General features: G+C 51.7%; 1 protein-coding gene across 46 annotated transcripts in view; it reads right to left on the reverse strand.

The window, feature by feature from the left end:
- EPS15L1 (epidermal growth factor receptor pathway substrate 15 like 1) overlaps window positions 1-20,490 on the reverse strand; it is a 93,309-nt gene extending 72,819 nt beyond the window's left edge. For 19 of the 46 annotated variants that reach the window (XR_011530239.1, XR_011530235.1, XR_011530233.1 and 16 more), the window contains exons 1-4: window positions 20,392-20,490; window positions 1,311-1,352; window positions 1,034-1,123; window positions 534-581 (exon numbers count right to left, since the gene is read on the reverse strand). Coding sequence is in view for 29 of the 46 variants with exons in the window: in XM_070586476.1 (XP_070442577.1) it covers window positions 534-581; window positions 1,034-1,123; window positions 1,311-1,352; window positions 20,392-20,424 (213 nt within the window). In the remaining 17 variants the exon portion in view is untranslated. Of the gene's footprint in view, window positions 1-533; window positions 582-1,033; window positions 1,124-1,310; window positions 1,353-1,837; window positions 2,062-20,391 lie in introns of those variants that run through there. The other 27 variants (XR_011530236.1, XR_011530228.1, XR_011530227.1 and 24 more) reach the window with 11 other exon arrangements.
- Window positions 20,491-24,737: the final 4,247 nt, after the last annotated feature.

Consider the following 24,737-nt stretch of genomic DNA (forward strand, 5'->3'; position numbering starts at 1 on the left):
GGGGTGCTGGAGCAGTTCCATACCCCGACTGTGGCGGTGGTGACATGAAGCTGTGCAAGTGATAAGATTACACAGAACTATATAGACCAAAAAACCCAAAACAGTGCATGCACAAGGGGTCAGCCCTGAGAAAGCCTCTGGTTGGGCACTGCGTCTGGCTCTGAGCACTGCGCTGCCATGACATATGCAGCTCTCACTGTGGGGAGCTGGTGAAGGATACACGGGAACTTTCTCAACTATTTTTGCAACTTACATGAGAGTCTGAAGTTATCTCAAAATAAAAAATTTCGAAAACATTTTAACCACTTGCAAGCATACAAAATATTAAAAGATACGCTAACCATGAAAGATAGTTCCAAGTGTTCAAAAGACCTTTATTTCAAAATGAAACCCTCCCATTTTAACAGTCTGACGGCTGCCTTTATGTCTAGTAATACTTGTCAGTGGCAACAGTGAGGAAGGAAGTGCAGACGTGACCCGCCTGGGGGCTCTGGCCCAGCCCCTCCACTTGCTCTGTGTATACGTGTATATACCTGTTTGTCCAAGAACCCTTTACCTTCTGGGTCAGCCAAGTCCCATATCTGTGGAAACACAAAAATGCTTATGAGTGTGACCATTGATCATTGCCCCTTTATTCACAAAACAGGAGCTGCCATCGCCGCATGTGGGCCTTATGGTAGTCCAGAGAGGCCACACACTCGGAGTGCCCCTCCCTCCCACCAAGGGCACACTGCTGGTCAGCGGCAGAGGCCGGAGAACAGCCAGGTCCACTCCGCTCCAAAGCCGACATAAATCCTTAAGCTGTCAAGACCCCAAAAGCACACAGGCCTCTTGTCTGCCACCCAAGCAGCAGGTGGCGATTGCCAAGCCTTTAGATCCACCAGTTACAGCCCTGAGAGGCTCGCAGTGGCCAGCCCATGCCCCAAGAGGAGTGTAGAGCCCAGAAAAAGGTGGTTGCACAGGCTGACCTTCACCTGCCAGTGGAGCCCTGAGGGTGGCCACAAGAGAGAAATCACTACCGTTCGTCACATACCTTCCCAAGGGTAATGTCTGAGAGCCCAGACTTCTTTAGAAAGAGTGCAGCTTCACTCGCCCCAACTCGCCCTGTGTACGCTGGGTCTACCTGGAAGGGGAGCAACACCTGAGACGAGGCTCAGCAGACAGGCAGCAGGGAAAACATCTCACGGACTATTGGCCAAGAATTCAGAGAACAGCAAGGGACTGACAGCGCCGCTGGGCTCCAATTCAGGATTGTGTTGTCCAGTCACTCGCTTTCTAGTTCAATCCAGAAAGACACCAGCAAAACTTACCTGCTTGTAATAAGATTCATATAATGGATTTCCAGTGAGAATCTGTAAACAAAACCACAGATACTGGTCAAAAGTGGACAGACCCTCTCTAAAAAGAAAAGTGTTGTCCTCTCAGTTTTTTTTTTATAAAACATCAGCATTCTTTTGTTTGCTTGTTTTTTAAAGACTGGCCCTGAGCTAACATCTGTTGCCAATCTTCTTTTTCTTCTTCTTCTTCTCCTCCCCAAAGCCCCCCAGTTCACAGTTGTAGATTCGAGTTGCAGGTCCTTCTAGTTCTGCTATGTGGGACGCTGCCTCAGCATGGCCTGACTAGCAGTACTAGCTCCGTGCCCAGGATCCAAACTGGTAGAACCCTGGGCCGCCAAAGTGGAGCGCACGAACTTAACCACTCGGCCACGGGGCTGGCCCTCCTCTCAGTTTTGTCATTATCAAAGTACCTAATAGTGAAAATCAAAATGTATGCACTTTAAATGTCCTCTATACACAGACTGCACTCTATTATTTTCACACACAGATGTCACACTTACTTGATTCAAAGAAAGAAAATGCAAATGCTCTTTAATAAGTCCCAATTCCAGTGCAAACAACACAGTCATTCAGGAAGGAGCAGCAGCCCAGAGTCGAGTTCCATTCGCTGAACGATGAGATTTCAACGTGTCCGGGAGCTCAGAGCGGAAAGACACCCTTCTCCTTTGAGATTGGTCTCTAGCTCCAGAATCAGAGCAGGAGTTTCTGCTCGTCATCATGAATCACCAGACACGCAAGCTCCAGACCAGTTTCCCTGCCCCAGGAGTCATTCCCACCCACCCTGTCCTCTACCAGCCACCCAGGGACTGAACAAAAATGCACCCTGACTGGCCCCAACAGGGAGAGAGCTAGCCAGGGGCCACTTCCACCATAGCAGGCAGGAAGTTCAAAGTCCTCAGCTCAGCACAGAAGAAGTTCTGAGTTCTAGCCATCGGATCCCTGAGTCGTCACTGTTCAGAGAAGGTAACCACCTCATCTGGGTCATGTGGCCAAGCGAGGCCCATCTGGATTCAGCCTGGCTGGCAGCTGAGCCCCAGCAGTTTCCACAGTGCCCACGGCCTTCTTCCCAACCGCAGTGAGTCGTCCCCCAGCGGGCAGGACGGGGTACTCGGAGGAGGTGAGAATTAAGCAGCTACTAAGATGTTGGCTAGAAAGAATTACGTGTGTTGGTGTTTTACTGCGGGAAAGGGAAAAAGCAGTCCGCAAACCTCCTGTTGATTGAATGGGCAAAGAAAAGTGAAGATGACACAGCTATACTTAATCACGTAGATGAACAGGTGTGGAAACAGCTAAAGAGAAAAGAGCTTGGACTGCGGAGTACCGGATAAGAGGTGGGCGATAGTGTTTGTTTTCAAAGTCTCTGAAGGCTTCACTGGATTTTTCATAATGAATAAGATTGGGGGCAGGTGTGTTCCTTCCAGTCACAGTCACTGGATTGGAACCAGCCCAACACTTAACCCTTGTGGCACCGTGAAGAGTCATTTCAGGTTAAAAATGCCACCCGGCTTACAGTCAGCTCCTCTGGGGGATCCCAGCACGTGCGAATGTATAAAGAAGAAAAAGTGCCGAGAACAATACCAAGACCGTGAAAATAAAAGGAAAAGGGCACCGAGATCTGACAGGGGAGTGGGGAAAGCCAAACAAAGAAAAAGGAGAAAGAAGGAGAGAAATCCCGAAAAGCCAGAAAAAATAAAGAATTTGAAAAGCAAGAAAGGCTGCAGGGTGAGGAGTGCTGGCCTAAGAGAGGAAAGGGCTGACCCCAGTGAAGAGCAGGGGGAGGCAGGTGCATGGGACAGCAGTGCCCTGGCTGGCCGCCCGTCACAAAGACACGGCTACTGGGGGGGGCATCACCCTCGGCTTCTCATGACCTCAGACGGCAGTGTCCACCATCACACCCTGCGTGACCTCCTGGACTTAAAGCTCCACAGCCTTTCAAAGCACATCCCCCCAGAGGGGTAAGGCCAACAGAGGAAGCAGAGTTAGGCAAGCTGTATGTCATCTGTCAGTCAAAGTGACAGTGGCCGGGTCCAGGCAGCACATCACGTGCCACTGGCTCACAAGAGTGGAATGCACAGACCCCAGGGTCCCCGACCTTGATGATAAAGGTCCCCTTCCCACCAACAATCAGTAGGTGGCAGGTCTGAAATGCATTTCCAGTGGGATTTCTTTTAAGATCTCCTGGTAGGCAAGACAGAAGTTTCCAGGCAACTTTGATTTCAGTGACAAAAGAGTTATGGTATTTGGGGCACACAGGGTTAACAACTGTCTCTAACTTTCCAAATGCTTCTGAGCTACAAGATCCACCATCAAGAGAAACAATACCCTGAGTAGTCCAGAAAAGGCCCTGAAGCACCAACCATCTGTGCTAAGGGCTTATCCCACAGACGTCTGGGGCCAGGTGTTGATCCCACACCATCGACAACCAACAGAAAACCAGACTATGCCTCAAGCATGCCTCTCCAACTACGGGAATCCTGTTTGGTAAACTGGGACAATGACAGCAGGCAGAGGTTTCTGTTTCATTACACAGACTACAGGTACTGCAAAAGCAGAAGAGGGAAAAAGAAGGGAAAACACCAGACTCTAACAGCCACTTCCTCTTGCCACACTGTGTCCTCCCAGGGACAGCGGAGACACGCCTGCCAGCTGCCTGATACGCCATTGCAACAGAGCTGAGGACGCACGCTACTAACACCACAGATCCCCCAGTGACGGGCAGTCTCTGTGGCTGGCCCCTGTGCACAGACCTGGGTCACAACCAGCACACCACTGCAGGCAGCCGCTCCTAGAGGGCACATCATGGCTGCTGGGACAGAGCCGTCTGCATACTAAGCACAGGCAACAGGGCTGCCTGCCCGTGTCTGACCCCAAATTGAGCCAGGGCCAAGGGAGAAAGGGAACGGGCCAGGGGACAAGGTTTTCAGTGTAAGAGGCTGCAGAGCACTTGGCAATGGCTTCAAGAATGGAAGCAAGATGGAGCCAGCCGGGATGGCATTCTCCATCGCCAGTCCATGGTGCTAAGATGCCATCTCCACCTCTGCAGCGTCTGATTTATGGATGAGGCACAATACAACTGTCATTCTACCTTTCAGTTGCTCAGCGTGTCTTAACGTACTAAGATAGAGAACATGGAAAGTTCCTGTGGCCTCTTCACTCTGCCCTCCAGCCCAGACACAATTTCCAAGTGGAGCGACAGGGAAGGGAGCACATCAGAGAACAAGTTCATGTCCTTCTGCTGGGAAGGCTGCAAAACACCACAGTTCACACGAGTGCATGCGATTTTAACACTGGAGAAAACCATCTTGAGATGAGGAACCCAGGAGAACCACTTTGGAGGGGGACCCTCTGAGCATCAGGATTCTAGCCACTCCTAATCCTCCCAGGACTGAGTCCACCCAGCTCTGACGCTGCGTTCGTCCACGGCAGGACTCCTCCTAACACTTAGGCCTGGACCAGAATTCCCATTCTGCCAGAAGTATGCTCTCTCACACAACACAGAGCAACAATCACCGGCCTTGTTTGTCTCAAAACGACATTTCTAAAGCAAATTGGTTTTCACTTTAAAACTTTGGAAGAGTATCTATAGCTCCTTGTTCTGATAAATCGTGGATCACATTTAGTGAGCACTTGGTTTTCAACCAGCACCTCATTTAATCCTCCCAGTGACGCTGTGAGACGGGAAATACTGTTGGCCCCAACTTACAACTGGGGAGTCTGAGGTTAGCTTGCCCAGGGCCACAAACCTAATGAGTGGCAGAGCCAGAGGAACATCCAGATTGTGTGGCCCTAACCTACTTCACACCCTGCAAAAACAGCTCAGGTTTGGCAGTCAAGAGCTGGGCCACAGCACGGCCTCGCACGCATGCTCGCCTGGGAAAATGCATGTACGTGATTATGTGATGGTGCATTTTATCCAACAGAAGAGGTCAAAGTGCAAGACTCGACCTGAGCATAAAAACTGACCTGCAAACAAGCACAGCCCGCCATTTCCTCAGGAACACTGAGATCCCATAATGGCTGTTTTTTCAATGCTGTTGCTAAGTTCTGCAGGAAGTTAGGCACGTAACACCAAAAGACATTGTGGTCTGAGTTCCTACTTGGAAAACCAGATGCTGATGCAAAAACAGGGCCTGGAGAAGTGCTCATTGGATGATCCGCGTATTTTCGCCTTCCACTTCGAGTCAGTTCCCCTCACTGCTTGCACAACCCTATCTTGGCTGTGTGCACAGCCACACTCTGCAGCTGATGGAGCTGGGACTTAACCCAGCAGCATTCAAAAAGCATCAGGAAATCCTGGGGCATCCCTCACCCCCCAGGAACTGACTTCTCTCCGATTGCCCCGTCGGAGGTTTCTAAAGCAGAAGTAAGGTAAACATGGCCAAGAAAAGGAAAACCCAGATGTGAGAAAGGGCTTTCATACATCATAAGGAAAGGACAGACAGCCCAATGAAAAAATGAGCAAACGATGAGAAAAAGGCAACTCAGAAAGAAGAGATGCAGCAAAGTTAAGGGGAAATGTTCAATTTATGTATTGCAAAATAGAGGGAAACGCCACTGTTTGCTATCAGGTTGGCAAAGTCAAAGAGAGGTGCTATGCAGGGTCGGCCAAGGTGGAAACGCACGTCGTGGGCCCTGCCAGTGGAAAGAGAAACTGCGTGGCCTTTCTGGAGGGCAGTGCGCCTACGTGCGGGAAATGCATATGCCCCTGAGATGCAGGTTTAATGGGATTCCTACCAAACTCCAGCTAGATTTTTTTGTAGATAAAAATAAGATTATTCTAAAATGTATATACAAAGGCAAAGGAACTGAAACAGCTAAGACAACTTTGAAAAAGAAAAACAAAGTGGGAGGAATGAGTCCACCTGATTCCAAGGCTTGCTATACAGCTGCAGGAATCAAGACAGTGCGGCACTGCCAGAGAGACGGACACGCAGAACCACGGAACAGAACAGACAGCCCAGGAACAGACATACCCAGACATGCCCAACGGCTTCTGACAATGATGCAAAAGCCATTTAGGAGGAAAGAGGGCTGCGCGACAAATGGCGCTGGACAACTGGACATCCAGAGGAAGAAGACGAGCCTCGACAGAAGTGTCACTTTATACAAACATTAACTCCAAATCACCGACTTAAATGTAAGACCATACAACTTTTAGGAGAAAATATTCAGGATTGAGGTCTAGGCAAAGAGTTCTTAGACTTGGTACCAAAAGTCTGATTCATAAAAGGAAAAAAAAAATCAATAAATTGGAGCTCATCAAAACTAAAAATGTTTGCTCTGTGAAAGATCCTGATAAGAGGCTGCAAAAACAAGTGACAGACAGGGAGGAAATATTTGCAAACCACATATCCAACAAAGGACTGGGGTCTGGAATCTATAAAGAACTCTCCAAACTAAAAAGCAAACAATCCGAGAACATGGGTGAAAGACAGGAAGGGGCACTTCACCCAAGGGGAGCTACAGGTGGCAAACAGGCCCAGAAAAAGATGGCCAGCATATCGTTAGCCATTAGGGAAACACAAATTAAAACCACAGCAAGGTGCCACCACACTCCTGTCAGTGGCAGAATAAACAGCAGGATAAATAGTGATGCAGGTGAGCATGCAGAGAAAAAGGTACCACTCCTCTGGAAAACAGCTTGGCAGTTTGTTCAAAAAATCTAAACATGCCACTATCACATGACCCAGCAATTGTCCTGGGCATTAATGAAGACTGAGGCTCATGTAATATGCTGTACTCAAATGTTTACAGCAGCTTTCTTCATTTTTACCCCTAAGTGGAAACAGCCCAGATGTCCTTCAGTGGGTGGGTGGTTAAGTGAACTGTGGTCCCGCTGCACCATGGAATATGACTCAGCAATGAAAAGGAATGAGCTACTGATACCTGCAACAAGCCGGAAGAACCTCCAGAGGATTATACTGAGTGAAAAGGGCCAATCTCCAGAGGCTGCATACTGTAGGATTCCATTACACAACATTATTAAAAGGCTGCAGTGACAGAGATGGACAGAGCAGCAGCTGCCAGAGGAAGGGATGGATGAGAGGGAGTGCGAGTGCCTATACTAGGGCAGCAGGAGGGACCCTGCGGGGATGGAACTGTTCTGCATCTGACCGTAGTCATGTCAGTGTGGTGGGTGAGATGGTGTGCCAGAGATGTGCAAAATGTTACCACTGGGGAAACTGGGTAAAAATTACACAGGATCTCTCTGCATTATTTTTTACAACTGCAGGTGAATCTACAATTATCTTAAAATTTAAAAATTAAAAAACAAGACAGGAAACTTCACAACCAAATCCAAGGTGACATTTTCAGACAATCAGGGAAATCTGAATACAGACTGAGTACTGGGTAGTACTAAAGAATTACTATAATTGTGTAAGGTGTGATATGGCATTATGGTTATGTAAAGAAAAATGTCCTTAGCTGTTAGAGATGCATATTGAAATACAATTCTCAGATTTAAAAAACCCTCAGAAATAAAAATGCATACGGGGAGGTCAAAGGATACAAAGAGATTGCAAAGAAGTGCAGAGAGATTTGCAAAACACTGACATCCGTTGTAAATGGGTGGTGGGTACAGGGAGGTCATTGCACTCTTCCCTCTACCTTTACTGTGCTTAAAATGTACATAACTAAAGACCAGCATCTGATGTGTTTCTGCTTTGGCCAGGGTCCCAAAGGAACAAGCAGCTTCAGGTTTAAGTGTGATAAACAAAGAGGAGCTTTAACACCCACAGGATCGTATGTTTGTCAAACAACAAAAACTAGCATTTCTTTAACACACAGGCATGCACACGCGTACACACATGTATGCCTTCCCACTACTGTAAGGTCTCCTGCTGGGAGCCTACCCTGAAGAAGTGACCAGATACGCAGGAGCGAGGAAGGGCAAGGGGGCTGCCTCAGTTCGCCCAGCTGGAGGGTGGGGACTGCAGGTGACAGCAAAGGCCTGAAAACCATCCTCGACTGGTGAAGCCAATAATAAACCGCCTTATCTCCACAAGACAGAAAACCAGAGCAGGGAAAATGGTACAGGCAGAGCATTTATGAGTAGGGAGCAATGCTCAGATACCTCCTAAGCGAAAAGGGAGGGCAAAACCAGCACACAGTTACGACCTGGCTGGAAGCACGTGGCAATCAGATCCACGTGGACCTAAACCTGGCAGGAAGGACACCGCAGGCAACAGCGATTCCTACCAGGGAACTGCTTGCCTACTCGCAGCTTTCTGAGTTCTCCGGTGTTCTACATTAGCACATGTGGCTTGTAAATAGGGCATTCAAGGAGAGGAGAGAAGTGCAAGGAGAAGAGGGATCTGAAGGAAGACACACGGTTCTCCTCTGGGGCCCAAATGACTGCCATGCCGAGGGACCAGCCAAAGATGACATGTCCACCCATTGAGCACAGATGAACTCAAGGCCTGCAGTTAGGACATGACACGGGGGTAAGGCCTGCAGCCCCCACCTACAAGGAGAACCAAGGAGCAAGCGAACCACAGCTGAAAGTTTAGCCATGCAATGAAATGTCAAGGTGAATAATACAGCTGGAGCAAGTTCAGGGCAAGGAGCTATGAGGAGGGGCTGGAAAGGTCGGGAAGGGGACAGGAACACAGAATCAAGGTGTGAAAGCTCCAAGGCTCCGGGGAGACCATCATTCTCAGGTCCATCTACCAGAAATGGAAGTGAGGGAGAAACAAAGGTTACTCGAGGCAGGCTTCCCATCCAGACACACTGCCCTATGTAGGATGCAGGACCTGTGCCGAGCCTGAAACTGACAAAGAGATCAACTTCACCACCCACCACTGTAACCCTGTGCAACCATGGAGAGGGTGAACAGCCTCTCTGTGCCTCAGTTTCTTCATTTGGAAAATGAGGATGAACATTCCCACCACCGGAGACTAGCATAGAGTGAACACTTGTCAAATGCTGGCTGTTTCAAGTTCTGTTCTCTCCCTCGTCACTCTCCTTCCACCAGCTCTCCACAAAAACATGTCCTATCTCCAGAAACGCGCTCTCTGCAGCCCTGCCTAGACCTCACTCCTCCCTGCATCTCAGAGAACAGCTCCAAGTCCATTCTGTCTTTCCTTCCTCCTTAGGAGGGACAGGCCCTGAGCGACTCCCAGGGGTGATGGCTCAGGAGTAGGTGCCTCCTACACAGCAGGGCACAGACACCTTCCTGAGGGGTGCCCACTTCCCACAGCACTCCCAACTCTCCCCAAGTGTACCCTGAACCTTCCCAAATTTCCTCTGCTACATCAGCCACCCTGGGGTTCTAAGGGCCCTGCCATCTTCTTATCTCTGGTCTGACATTTTGCCGTCAATTAACCGCGCACACAGCCCAGGACTCAGGGATCCCCAAGACAGGTCTGGTCAGCAGCTCTCTGTGTCTCCCCACTCCTCCTCTCACAGGTGGGTCATCAGCCTTCCAGCGCCCACTGCTCTCTATATAGAGCCTCTGGGCAGCAGGCACCCAGCTAGCCCACAGGATTCCACCTTGAGTAAAAAGACAGTCCCTGCCAGCACGGAGCAGAGAGTCACTGTCTGGTCAGGGAACAAACGCCAAAAGGTAGAAGAGCGAAGGCGCTGGCAAGAGCAGCAGAGGAAGGGAGCTCTGTCCTGCTGGGGAGAGGGGAGGGATTACGTGGACAGAGCAGTGAGGGCAAGCCTTCCGACCCCCTCCTCACTCTGACATACCTCAGCCCAGATCCCAGCCAAACCTGCCAGCTGGACCCTGCCTTTGCCTGGTTCCCCTCTCCATTCCATTCGGCACTCAGTCAATCCCCTGCTCGAAAAGACCCTCCATGGTTGCTGAGGGGGTGTGAAGTCCCAACCGCAGGGCTAGCTCTTAATGCGCCACAGCCACTCCTGCCCTTGCCAGGCTAATTTCACTATACACACACACACATACACAAATACACTCACTCTCAGACACACACACAGCACTCAATCCCCGCCTCCCCTCTTGGCCTGACGATGCTCTACTGAACATCGTGCACCTCTCGCCCTTTGTCTTGGCACAAATTATTCCCCATGCCTGGGGGGCTCTGCCTGCTGTGGACAGTCACCTTGCACTGCCCCCCTGCTCTAAGAAGCCTCCCAAATTCTCCCAAGTGAAATCAGTCTCTCTTCCCTACACTCCCATAGGCCTGAACTTACAACAGGGACGCTTCTGCAAGTCTCATCTACATAGCAGCTATTGTAATGATCAGCACCCCTGCACTGTCACTTCCTGGGGGGCAGGGGTCTCACACGGTTTCCACCCCGTGCGATGCTGGGCCCATCCGCAGGCCACGCGGTAAATGTTTGTTCAGGGAATGGGCAGGACTTAGATGGAACCTTGGGAGGGAGAGGGTGAGACGCGTGCAGAGCGGTCAAGGCTCGGGGCAGACACAGCTCCACCGCTCAGCAGCAGAGTGAAGACGCTGTGAGGCCTCCCAGGGCTTCAGTTTCCTGATCTGTAAAGTGGGATGATACACACTGAGGATTACTGTAAGTATCAAGTGAAAACATGCAGGCAAAGCACACTCTATGACAGGAAGACATTATTACATCTGTTATTACAGTTCTTGTAATTATTATTACTACCGAGACATTGGAACGGCCTTTTTTCACCAGGAATCTTAGGGGGTGGGGAGGAAGACAGGCGAGCCTATTAATCGGGACTGTGTTGCACGCGTCAAATCATCGTCCTTACAGTCAGCCACACCAAATGATCTTTGCCAAAAAACGATGAAATATCTCACCAAATGTTGGACACACAATAGTACATAGCGTACTCATTCTCTCTCAACTCGTCGGCTGAGCTGCGCCCAACCTCTAGGACACAACAGTCTTTTACCAGTTCTCTTCGTCTCAGTGGTTAGTTTTCTAAAATGTACACTTTCACACACAATAGGTTAAGTACATACCTATCAAAACCCACTTATGTGGTCGTGAATTAGAGGATGTTTTCTAGCGCCTTAAAGGCAACAAAAGCAATTAAATCCACAAAGTTGAATGCCAACACAAAGCTTGGCTTGGAAGAAGATGCCAGCTCCCTGGCCTGGTGTGTGAGCGAGCCAACAGCAGCACGGACTTGCGCCACAGGGACCAAGAGGCTCGCCAGAAGCTGTCAGCTCACCCCCTCCGCGCCCTCTCCGCCATGGAGAACGTGTCCAAAATGGATGCAGGGGTGCGCCACAGGCACACAGGCCAGAATGCCCTTTATCAAAGAAGACACCAAAGGGAGAACGGTTGGTGACAGCACACCCCTAGGTCACTGGGTTCTGGGCCCTCCAACCACAACTAGTGACCTTTCTCAGGTGGGGGGGATTTAGATGGCTAGCCCACCCCCAAACTTTACAGTGCTGGTTAAACAGTCTCCAAGGGAGGGCCTCGCTGTCAACAGTTTTTTTCCTGTTTAATCTTTCCCCTTTACAGACAGTCTGAAAGAGCAGCATTTTCTTTTTCCATTGGAAATGTAAAATGAAAAAGCACGTCCCATGTGGAGTAAGCAAAGCCAACTTTCTATGGCTCGATGGGCGTGCCTGTTACTGTCCCTGGTAAATCAGAGAACTCTTCCCACACCGTCCCACAGCAGAAGCGAAGAGGCAGCGGGGGCCCTGGGGAGGGTGGGGGCCTGGCTGTAGTGACGCTGGCCACGGGGGTGTGTTGACTCCCCTCACCAGCTGAGTGGCTGCCTGTTTCTTTGCCCAAGAGACAAAATGTTCCCGCCATCGAACGCAGCTAGAGAGACCGACTGTGCTCCCCGCTGCTGTGCAGAGCAGACGGCCATCAGCCAACAGATGGTTATCACCTGCCTGCTGTGGGGCTGGGGACACAGGTGCTCCTGCCCTCCTGCGAGCCCACAGTGTGGTGTCCACAGGAGAGAATTTGGCCATGGGGCTGTGGTCCAAGGCAGGCACCCACCTCCCCTGGGGGCCTGAAAGCGGTGCTTGTACCTCTCTCCTTGGTTTCCTCATTCTGAAACAAGCACAGGGACGAAGACAATGACACCTCCCTGACAGGAGTCAATGGTGAACCAGCACGAGGTGGGTGTCCGACCACATTCCCTTCCTTCTGGGCAAGACCTGTGCCCCAAACCTCTCCCCATCGCCGCCTGGGAGGCCCTGGATTACAGAGTCAGGGAAGGGCTGACTGGGCGGAGAGTGGGGAGGCGGGTCTGAAAGGCCTCACACATCTGCTTCCTCCAGTCCTGCTGGAACAGAGGGAAAAGAAAAAGGGATGCAGGCCCCCTCCTCCTCCTCTCTCTATCTGCAGCCCAGTGGAGGCAACTATTCCATCTCTAATGGCTGAGGGTGTCTGACACCCCGTGTCCTAATTAGCTGAGCCCATTGGAAGGGCAGGGGCTCAGTTTTACTCATCTTGCTTACAAGCCAGCATGCGTAGGTGCTCAGCAAACACAACCTGGTGGTGCCCCTGAGAGCTGGGCTGCTTCTCAATTGCAGCTAAATGTGGGATCTTGGGCCTGGTAGGCCTGCTGCAAGGTGGCAGGTCTTGTCTAAACCCAGACAGCCACCCACATCTGGCACCACCCTCACCTGACGACGGGAAGGCTTTTCTCTTTTTTTGAGGAAGATTGGCCCTGAGCTAACATCTGCCACCAATCTTCTTTTTTCGCTGAGGAAGAGTGGCCCTGAGCTAACATCCATGCCCATCTTCCTCTACTTTATATGTGGGATGCCCGCCTGCCACACCATGGCTTGACAAGCGGTGCCATGTCCGCACCCGGGATCCCAACTGGCGAACCCCAGGCCGCCGAAGCAGAGCATGCAAACTTAACCACTGTGCCACCAGGCCACCCCGGGAAGGCTTTTCTTGTGCTGCTGGCTGCACACACTACACCTATTCCTTCCTCCTGCTCCCCCTGCCCCCACACTTAGAGGGCCCCTGTCCAAACAGCAATCCCACATATGCCTTCGATCACCAGCCCCTCCTGCACCTCTGGAAACAATCTCAGGCCAGGTTGCCCTTTACTATTTCATGCCTCTCTTAGCTAGAACCCAGCTCTGGGCAGTCCCTGTTAAGGGTATGAGCAGCCATACAACCTAAATGTGTCACTTCGCTCCTCAAGAACCTGCCACAGTTCCTCACTGCCTCTCCTAATCTCATAAGGGGGACTTACCATTCAGCCATTTAACAGATGATTACTGAGCACCTAGGGTACAAGGACAAATTAAAACAGGCACAGCCCCTGCCTTTGTGGGCCTAGTCTAGGCGGTGGGGGAAGAGACCATTGATCAAATAATCCCAACAGAAAAATACAAACCGGTGTGTGGAAAAGTACAGGGAGGCCCCGTGGGCAGTAAGAGAGAAGCCAGCCAGACTGTCAGGGAAGGCTTCCCTAAGGAAGTGATCTGTCACCTGAGACACGAAGAGTAGGTATTTAATCCAGAGTGAAGAGGGAAAGAAATTTCCAGAGAGGGGCAAGTAGCATGTGCAAAGGTCCTGAGGCAAGAGGGAATGTCGCTTGTACAAGGGGCTGCAGGGCAGAGCAAACAGGAAGGGTAGATCTGGGAGATCTGGGACACAGGCGTGCCGCGTGCTGGACAGGCAGAGGCCTGATCCAGTCCACAGGCAGTGACAGCCAGAGTTCCTGGCACCCCTGTTCCCTGCTTTCAACCCGTGTGTACAAAAGGAGGAGAACTGACTTTATATCAGCTGATCAGAAACGTAACTGGTAAACTGATTCTCTATCAAGACTACAACAATCCCACCCAGCAGGCAGAGCTGGACGGAAATCTGAGGAAACGTTGTTTGTGGTCATCAGTAACCTCTACGTCCCTCAAGCAGCTGTGGCATTAGGGGCTTGGACTACTATAGCTGGCAAAGCACTCTGCAGGAGCAGCCTTTCAGGCTGCCTCTCTGTCCAGCAACAAAGACCAGCCAAGCTTAGAGCACAGTGCAGGTCTCCTTTCCTCCCCCATGTCTGCCACCGGCCACTCTGGGCAAGCAGACACCCTGTCTGTCCCTTTTGTCTCAGGCCTATTGGCAGGCCAGGCACAGATTCCTGTGTCCCACTTACCAAACCACCTTCTTCCCTTCATCCCTAAGTCGCCCTATCTAAAAGAGGGACGTAGACCCCAAAGTCCCAGCCCCGGCCTCACATTTGGCCTCTGAGTTGGAATTCTGGCTTCTTGGCTTCTGCTCATTCTGCTTTGCCTCTGTCAGAAAAGCCATTCTACCCTCTCTATCCAGGGTCCCCAGGGCCCAGTCCGAACGCCCTTTCTGCTCTCTGTAGCCGTCTCCAACACACCCAAGAGGAAGCAAGTCAACCACCCCTCCTCCAGCTCAGACCCCTCCTGGCCCGAGCCTCTGCTGTGGCCTGGACCAAGTCAACCGTCCTTGCAGGCCTCATGCAGCCCACTCATTTCTGCATCAGAGCTGAAGCAAAAAGCACCACTCCAGCAGGGGAGCCCGCTGACCCCTTGTAAAGACAACGAGGAGCCCTTTCTACTTCCCCCTCCTCCTCCAATGAGATGAGATTAAAACTATAAAATAAAAATTAAGCAAGTGATCTTGTCTCCACCAGACACGACAGTATCTCGTGATTAAGTAGCATGACCACTATTTAAAAACAAATGAGATCTCATGTTCTTGTAGCGCTGGACAGCTAAAAAGAAACCTTTCAGGGCTGGAAACTACGGTGCAATGCAGAGCCCCGGACCTGGCTCAAACATGCTGTGTCAGTGAGAGCTTGCCAGGTGAGACCTTTCACAAGGGACATAACGCCTCTGGGCCTCAGCTTACCCCATTATAAAGAGAGGATAAAACTGATCAGGGTGACTGGCAGGATAAACTGAGCAAACCAAAATGCCTTTTCTGCTCAGGGTCGATGCCTGCGTGGTGAGGACCCCCTCTGCTCCACAGTTCTCACGGCACGGAGTGCACCGCCATGGCACAGACCACACAGGTATTTTCTCATTTCTTTAGGTCTCTACCCCCTCCTCAGAACATCAGCTCCAAGGCGCACGGTTGCCTTCAGATTCACTGCCACAACCCACTGCCCAGAATGCACCCAGCAAAGATGCCCAATACAGACTTGCTGAATGAAGGGCATGACACCCCAACGGAAGCCACTCTGTGAGCACATCCATCTCCCCGGGGGATCCTGACACTCCACTGTGGGCAGGCAGAGAAAACAGGTACCAAGTACTGTTCCCAATTTGCAGACAGGGAAACTGAGGGCACTGAAAGATCATCTGGGGACCCTAACATCGAAAAACAGGCACCCTGAAGGGGCCTCAACTGATAAGGGGGTTCAGAGAAAGAATACTGGGTAACAGTTTTTAGAAAAGAAATCAGATAATAGGGCTCAATATTGAAGGAAGAACACTGCGTAACTCTTGGCTGCTCACATCAGGTGAAGGTGGGAGAAGCGGGGGGAGCAGCCCCCAGAGCGGGGCTGACGAGCTGCCTCTCCTGGGGTCAGGTGGTCATGTCTGTCTGTCGGCACAGTGACGTGGCACAGCCTGAGCATCAGAGAGTGGACACTCAGCGATGTGGTACCATCTGATCCACGACAGTCACTCCACTTCCCAGATCAGCCGAAGGGGCTAAGGCCAGGAGTGGGAAAGCTCCTTTAAAGTGCAAAACAGGGGTGGAGGGGCGAAACTCATGTGTGCTTGCTTCACTGGCAGCTACTTAGTTACCAAAAAACAGGCGGATGCAGGCCAGGGAACTCTGGATCTTACAGGGCATGGCCCAATTTACTCTAAAACCTGGCTCTCTACCACCAAGTTATACCACACTGCCATTAGCATTCTAGTAAGACAGAGAGACTAGCAGCAGTTATTTGAGAGAGAAAAACAAGGGACGAAGGGAGAAACAAGTGTCCCAGGCACCCGGCATTCGTTCCAGACACATCCGCTGGGGGCTGCTGGGGCAGGGTGCCCAGTGGGCCACGTGGAAGAGTGCAAGGAGCAGGGCTGCGCAGGCAGGCGGATGTGGGTTCAGCTCCAGCTCTGCACCCACCAGCTACGGGACTTCAGCAAGTTCCTTCATCTCTATGGGTCTCAGTTTCCCGTTTGCAAGATGGGACTAAAAACCTCCTAGAATGACATCACTTACTAAAAAGAAGATATATCTGAAGCCCCTGTGCACAGGAAGCACATGACAAAGTGGGGGGGGCGGGGCGCGGGACCCCGGTGGCCTGTGGAGAGGAAGATGGAACTCCTGGGCAAAGAGCAGACTCTCTTCATCAATGAGCCCAATGCTTTCCTCCCGTTACCACGTCCAGGGGCCACGCAAGGGACCCACAGAAGGCACAGGAGGGAAAATTCCACTTCAGGTGGGACTACGGAAGCCACCACCAAAAAGGCCTCTGGGGCAGGCAGGATGCAGCAGGAGGTCACAGTGTGAGGTCTGAGCAACAGAGCCTCGGAGGCGAGCCAGGCACTGGAAAACATTGGGAAGAGCAAGGGGTTTTGGCGGAGATGGTGGGAGAGCAGGCCAGGCTAGGTCAGGTAGAGCGGGAACTGTGGGTGTGAGAATGTGGGCCAAGCGATGTCAAGCTTGCTGACATCCCCTAGACGTTCCAGCGGAGAGGGGAATGGAAGCCCCTGGAGGTTTCCGGAGCAGCAGGGTGGCTGGAAAGACACGTTTTAGAAGATGAATCCGGAAGTGGCATGGGATGAACTAGGAGGGAGAGGCCAAGCAGGAAGAGGGACAGCCCAGCCTTAAGTTGTGGGTGTGGTAAGGAGGGGGGATTATTCTAGAGTCCAGCAAGCTGTTGAGGGCAAGGGAGAGACACAAGCTGGACTCCAGAAGGGTCTGGGGGAGGGGGAGGCAGGTTTAGAGTGCTCTGCAGGGACAACTCCAGATGCAGAAGTGCAGAGAGAGAAGGGACGCAGAAATCTGGGGGCAGAACAGAGAGTGGAGCACTACTCTGTGGGCAGACTACAGTAACAAGTGTTTCAGGGTTCAAGGAGGACCAGCCCCAAGGACAGGCCACTGGGGTTAAGGATGGCAAGGTCAGCAGTAAGCTACGAGAGCACATGGTACAAGTGGGTAAGGGACACTGTGTGCTTCCTGGGTGGGCTGCAATTAAGGACGGTTTTGTGGAGAGGTGAAGGGGAGCTGTGCAGGGAGGCAGAGAGAAACATAAATTAGTGAGCAGCCAATGGAAGGAAAAAATTGCCCCTAGAGGGAGGACTACCAACCCTTCAAACTGGCAAGATTTATATTCAGTGTCCAAAGAGACTGGACAGGGGAGTGTGGAGCACACCGAGAAAGGCGCTGACGGAAAAAGGCAGCCAGTGCCGGGCAGAGGGGAAACACCGGTCCTCCGCAAAGCCTCCGGCTGACCGCTCTACTCATCTTCCACTGGCCATCCTCTTTCCAAGGGGGCCCTACCCCCTCAACCAGGATATGATTACCCTGGAATCATATCTGTGCTTCCCCTTAATTATCTGTCAACCCTTGGGAGCCCCTCAGCTAGCCTGGAAACATCTGGTAGAGCTTCACTTAAGAACAGGTGTAGAGAAGTGTTGACATAATTACCTGGAGGAAGAAAACCTGGCCATGCCTTCATTCAACAAACGTACAGGGAAAGGAGGAGGAAAAAGCACAAAAGTCAGGCACCTGAACTTCTCAGAGGCCAGAGGACCCAGGCTCTTGGTCTCTTACAACTGCTCGTTCAATTTGTTCCCATCCCCACCCCACACATAGAGAAGAAAAGCCACCTGTGAATGGCGAATGGGTGGGGCAAGTCGCTGGCCCTGCTTCATGGGTTTACCCGACGTCTCCTGGGTGCTGGGCATGGGGTCAGGGGCGCCGAGCCAGGAGCCTATGCCTGCTCTCACTGGCACCCGGTCTAATGTGGAGACAGACAGCAAACAGACCCACAGACATCTAGGGACTGTGACTGGTGCCGAGGGGAAGACACGCTCCTGTGGGGGGAGGGCTACCCATGACAGGTGACCAGCAAAGGCCCCTGGGAAGGATGCTTCAGGAGGAACAGCCAGTGGGGAGACGCTGAGGACAGACAGAGCCTGGCCTATGGGAGTAAGAGAAAAGCAGTAAGTATGGCTACAGCGCAGGTGCCAGGGAGAGGGTGAGGCAGGAGGCTGGCAGGCACGGATCAGCAGGGCTTCCTGGGAAGGAAGTGGGATTTTATTCTAAAAGGTTCTAAGCAGGTAAACCACGTGACCTGATTCAGGTTTTCATACCTTACCTGACAGCGGCAAATCACTGCCTTCCTGTAAACCTAATCCTTCACTAATAAAATAAGAATCCCCTCTCCTTGTTCAGCTAAGTGCCAACATGTTAGAAACCACTTCATAAACTCTAAAGCACTCAATAAACATTACCTATTGTCATCATCAAAGTTCAAATTCGGGCTCGTGTCAAAATTTATTTTTTAAGATTTTCTCTTTTCTTTTTCTCCCCAAAGCCCCCTGGTATGTAGTTGTATATTTTTAGTTGTGGGTCCTTCTAGTTGTGGCATGTGGGATGCCACCTCAGCATGGCTTGATGAGCAGCGCTATGTCCGCACGCCCAAGAGCGGAACCAGCGAAACCCTGGGCCACCGAAGCAGAGCGCTCGAACTTAACCACTCACAGGGCCGGCCCTAGTGTCAAAATTTGGTAAGAACTTTAAAAACAATTGCCCCTCAAAACCAGGAGTGCTTTCTCATTAAATGAGTCTGAGCGAGTTACAACCCCCCACACACGCCCTCTAAACCGCTGCAATTGGCTATTAATAATAATAGCCAACATCTGCAAGTCGCTTAAGGGTTTACAAAGCACTTTCATATGTTACAAAAACTTGTCAATTAATAAGCACTGGTCTTTAATGCTCTCAATTTAGTGACAGTGTTACAAATTGGCATGTTCTTGCAAGATTTAGCAGATATGCAAGTCTCTTTCCTCGCATCAGCTGACCAGTATCAGCTCTCCTAGGGTTTGGCATTCTTACTGCTATGAGCTCTACTCCCAAATGTCCAAATCTGCCCGAGAATTAGATAATAATTACAGAATCACTGAGTGCTCCCGATGTGCCAGGCATCGTTCTAAGTATTTTGCATGCTTAATCTTCACATTATCCCAACATTTTTTCATATTCCTATCTTCCAAATAAAGTGACTGAGGTGTGGAGAAGCCAAGAGCTTCATCCAATTCTCTCAGAGGACTAAGTGCTGGAGCCAAGACTTGAACACAAAATGATGTGACCCTGGGTCCTCACTCCTAATGCCAATGCTGTGCTAAATAATTCTGGCAAAGTGCTTACCATACGGTGCTTGGTACAACACAGCTATTCAACAATTAAAGGCAGCTGTTATTAGCAAGACACAGGTAGTTTCTAGTTCCCACGAGAGTGTCACCTCCAGGAGAGCGGCGACCTTGTCTGTCTGGGTAGCTGCCGTGCTCCCGGCACCTGGCCCAGTGCGTCTCCGACGGATAGATAAATGAATGGACGTCCCTCCCAGAAAGCAGGGCTGCCTACGCATGGCTCTTTTCCGCACGTCTGTGTCGCGCCACGGAAAGTGCCCCTTAGGAAGAGCATCAGGCGGATCCGAGGACGCAGCAAGGCTCCCGGAGACGAGCAGTCCCCCCTTTCACAGTTCAGGGGTGGCGGAAGCGGCTCCCCAGGGAGGGAGGGATGAGTCTGGGACGGCGCTGCAGGCGGGTCCTGGCTCCGGCGGGCTCTGCCCTGCGCCCCGGCGCCGGGACCGGCAGGAGACAAAGACTCACGGGGCCCCGCACTGGCAGAGATGCTCGCTCCCCTCGCCCCCTCCCAGAGGGACCCAACGCGGCCGCGCGTCGCCCGGCCTAGGTGCAGCGGCGCCTCAGGGCCCAAGCCCCGGGCCGAGTAAACACGCGCCGCGGCCCGGCCCGGTCGCCGCCCGCAGAGGGTCGCTCCGGCGCGGGAGGCCGCGGGCCGGGCCGGCCTGTCACCTTCAGGACCGCCCGCCCACTCGCCCGCTCGGATCCGCGGGGACCCCTCAGGGAGAGCCGCTGCGCCCGGCTGAGCCTTCTCGCGCCTCGGCCTCCCCGCGGCACCCGCCTCGCGCCTCGCGCCCCGCGCCCCGCGCCCCCGCCCGCACGGCCCGTACCTGCTGGGAGAGCGGTAGGAGCGGGGCCGCCATCTTCCCGCGGACTCGGGCTCCGAGCGCCGGGGGACGGGGGCGGGGCCGCGCGTGCGCGCTGGTGCGAGGGGCGGCGCGCGCGCAGCCGGGCCGGGGAGGAGGCGGGGGCCGCGCAGGCGCATACGAACCTTGAGGGGCGGGATCAAGGGCGGGGTCGCGCCCGCCCGTCGCGGGCGGGGGCGGGGCGAAGGAGGGGCGCAGGCCTTGGGACCCTGCGGAGTGTCTGCAGCCTTTCCCAGCCTGTAACGTGCGGCTCGCTGCCCGAGTCTGCCGTGCCCTGTCACTCCTCCAGGTCCTTGCGGATGCCGGGCCCTCTGCCAGGGATGCCGTTCTCGTCCCCGTGCGCCTGGCAAACGCACTGTAGTGAGGCCGTTGTACACCTCGCAGAGGGTCGGCACACTTGCCTTGCCCAACAAGGTGTCTGTTCCGAGGATAGCAGTGTGCGTGTGTCTGTGTCAGGGTCTGTCTGTTGGAATCTGGTCTGCCTCCTTAGGGCTTTGGCTAAACTCGTTTTGGGACTTAACCTCTCCGTGCTGCAGAAGCACTCACAACGCCTGGGATTATTTCCCAGCTGCCACTTTCTAGCTGTGTGACCTTGGCAAGTCATCTAAGCACCTTCTCTGCACCCCTAGACCCCTCTTCCGAAAAGAGGGAATGGTAATACGTGTTTGCTACCGTTCCACCTCTGTGCCTCACCCTGTGCCCTGCCCAGAGCAAGCACCTGACGTTTGCTGGAGGGGCATTTATTTTAGACACGTTTTGCTTTCCATTGCCTGTGGACACCCATTCATCTGTGGCCAGTTTCCACAAACAAGGTGAGAAAGAAAGGTCCAGCTGGGCAGCTGACCACGGCAGCACAAGGTTTCTTTGGGGCAGTTCAGCTTCCCCTTACCTGATCTCTTGTGATGCCAGCACAGGGAGTCTGGCTGGGCACCGTTTCTCAGGCAGGAAGCTAGAAGGCCTGGCAATCTTGGGTGGGACACAGCTTCCTGTCCAGCTCGTCCATTCTGGCAGCTCATGAGTTTCTGCTCCAGTGTCTTCTGCAACTTGGTGTACCTCACGCCACTCAGATGAGCACAGTGTGCTTTGTGGCTCACTCAACAACCATTCACCCTCCAAATGTTCATTAAGCACCCTGGCCTCAGCACAGGTGCTCCAATGGTGGACGAGGCAAACACATGCTCTACCCCCATCGACAGCCTAGAGCGGGCATCTCACCCTGGAGCCATGTCAGAACTTCCCAGACGGCTCGTTAAACACAGAGTGGGTTTCTGATTCTGATTTATAGATCAAGGTGGGGCCTGAGATTGCATTCCAACAAATCCCCTGGAGATGCTGAAGCTGCTGGTCCCAGGCCCCCATTGTGAGACCACTGGTCTAGAGGACGGAAACAGACACCAAATAATCATACAAGGAAATTGATCACTATGAACAGTGACCAGCGATACAGTCGCCCATGGGTGTGACACTTGAAGGTTGTGTGATGGTGGGGGCTGGGGGCATTGCAGGCAGAGAGAGCTGAGGAGCAAAGGAGCATGGTAAGACTGAAGCTCTGGAGCTCAGAGAGCAAGACAGGGTCTCAAGACGAGGCCAGGTCACACATGGTCATTGCTCTTCACACAGGGGTGTCTCGTAAGACTATGTGTGACCCGGCCTCGTCTTGAGACCCTGTCTTGCTCTCTGAGCTCCAAGGTGTCAGTCCCACCATGCTCATTCGCTCCTCAGCTCCCTGTGTGAAGAGCAATGAGAAACCACCAGAGGATTTGGAGCATGACCAGATCTGTGTTCTAGAACCGAGACTCTGGATGCAGCAGGCAAAGTGGACTGGGAGGGGATGGATGGAAGCCAGTGGGCCAGCTGGAAAGATGTAGCAGTGGTCCAGGTGGGGGTGAGGGAGGCTTTTAGTGGCTTGAGTGCTTTCCAAGTCCATATTCCATAAGGAAAAGAGAAGTCATTCTAGATATTTCAAACAGAGGACATCTGATACAGGAGATTGAGTACAAAAGTATTGGAAAAACAGAAGAATGTCAGGTTACCTAAAGATTAGTAACTGTAGGGAGCCACAGCCCCTCTAGGGCTAAAGGTCACAAGGGAAAAAGGTGTTACCCAAAACCCACAATCACTGGGCCCTGAGCAGGAACCCTCATACCTGCTCTTGCCAGCCACCACTGTCTCTGTCATTGTTGCTAAAGTCACCGAGATTGTTGTCACCACTGCCTAAGGCACTGGCAGAAGCCTGAACTAAATGGCTCCTCTCTGCCTGTCTTCCGACTTCCTTCTGACAGAACATGACAAGGGCAAGGGTGTCTGGGAAATGTCGTGTGCAGGCTTCCAGCCTTGCTGTCAGAGTCCACAGGGATGATAACAGAGACTCTCCTGTATCACCCTGACTGGAAACAGAGGCTTGATGGTGACAGTCCCACCAGGCCAGCAGCACGGCCTGAGTGGCCTGGGATTCCCTCTATTACTGTGACCACCACACTGGGCAGTGGTCAACCCTCCTGGGGCCTCTCTCACCAGAGTCCAGAGCTGTGTTGCCCAACACGGTGGCCACTCACCACGTGTGGCTATATAAGTTTAAATGTAAGTTAATTACAAATAAATAAGATTAAAAATTCATTTCTCCATAGAATGTACAACACCAAGAATGAACCCTAATGCAAAGTATGGACTCTGTGATGATGACACGTCAGTGTGGCTTCCTCCACTGTGATCAATGGATCACATGGGCAGGATGTCAATAGTACAGGAGGTTGTACAGGACTGGGGACAGGGGAAACATGAGAACTCTCTCTACTTTCCTCTCAGTTTTGCTGTGAACCTAAAATGTCTCTAAAAGACAAAGTTTATGAATTTAAGAAAATTCATTCCCCAGTCTCACCAGCCACATTTCAAGGGCTCACATGTCGCCGGTGGCTACTGCATTATCCAGGGCAGATGCGGAACATCTCCATCATCACAGAAAGTTCTCCAGAACGATGCTGCTCCAGAAGATGAGCTGGTTGACTCATCTTTGTACAACTGTTTCTGGCATTTTCTCTCTAGGCCTGGCTCTGCTTCCTCCCTCACTAACTTCTCCCTCTGTCTGGAGATTAAAGAGGTAGGCTGTGTTTGAATCCAGCCCTGTGCTGCCAAAGAGGAAGTCTTCAGTTTCTGAGACTGATAATCAACCCCTGAGAAATGGCGAGGTCTCATGCGGCCCGTCAGCCACAAAAGTCTCAGTTCAAAGTCTGGCCAACTTCAGCCAAAGTGAGAACAAAACTTGCCAGAACTTCACTTCCTGGGCAGACTTCTCACACTGATCATCTACCAATATGCCAATAATTTCCAATTTATTCAACTTATTTGTCACATCACTGGATTCCTAATTCCTGGTGTCCTAAATTTGATTATTTCCAACACAAGTTGCTCTGTGAAAATACAGCTCTTCAAGTCTGCCATGTGTGACTTAAAAGAAAGCAAACTATTTGATTTAAAAGAAAAAAAAATTAAACCGAGAAGTAATCACTACTTTCACCTGAGAAAATAAATTTCATTCCTCTATCTTACAGAGCACTAATGGCCACAGAAGTGGGTCACAGAGTGGAGGAGAAAAGCATCAGCTTCTTTATAGCATGTCACGTGTCTGTGCACAAGGACTGAGTTCTCCAAAATACTCAGCATACCAGCAGAGCACACAAAACCTTTCCGCGCCAACCATGTTGCATAAAGATTTTGCAACTGTGGGCCCTCCAGCACCACAGCATCAATGGACTCATCTTAACAACAGAGTAATTGAGTGGTCTTGCAGGAACTGAGACCCCTTGCCCAGTTCAGGCCGGTTGAGACCACCAACCCCTCAACTCGGCCTGCGAAAATGCTCAGTAAGTGAACTTTTTGACATCAAGGAGCTAAAAACTCCACCGTCAGATCATGGTAACACTGCCACTTTGTGCCCATGTGTCCTCTGAGGAGGCGAGAAGCTTGACTACGCTTGTGCAGATCGTCAATTACCTCACTTCTCCTCACCTCCAATCATCTGTCTCCACACTTCAGACCACCCTGCCCTTCATCCCATAATTTGTGCCCCAAGCCCTGGATCAGGGAGCCAGATCTGAGGGCACACGCCCCCTGTCTCCCTAAAGATCAATCTCACAGAATAAAGCTGATTTATTTTCCCAAAAGCTGATGCCACAATTAATTGGCTTGTTTATGCACATCAGGTAGGAAAACCCCTTTGTGCAGCAACAAATTTCATACTGGAAAAATTTCTCCTATGTCATTAGTAATTTACAACCAGAAGAAATAAGAAATTGTTTCTCCATTTTCCAAAA

This window comes from Equus przewalskii, chromosome 20 (genome assembly GCF_037783145.1).
Source record: "Equus przewalskii isolate Varuska chromosome 20, EquPr2, whole genome shotgun sequence".
NCBI classification, from domain to species: Eukaryota; Metazoa; Chordata; class Mammalia; order Perissodactyla; family Equidae; genus Equus; species Equus przewalskii.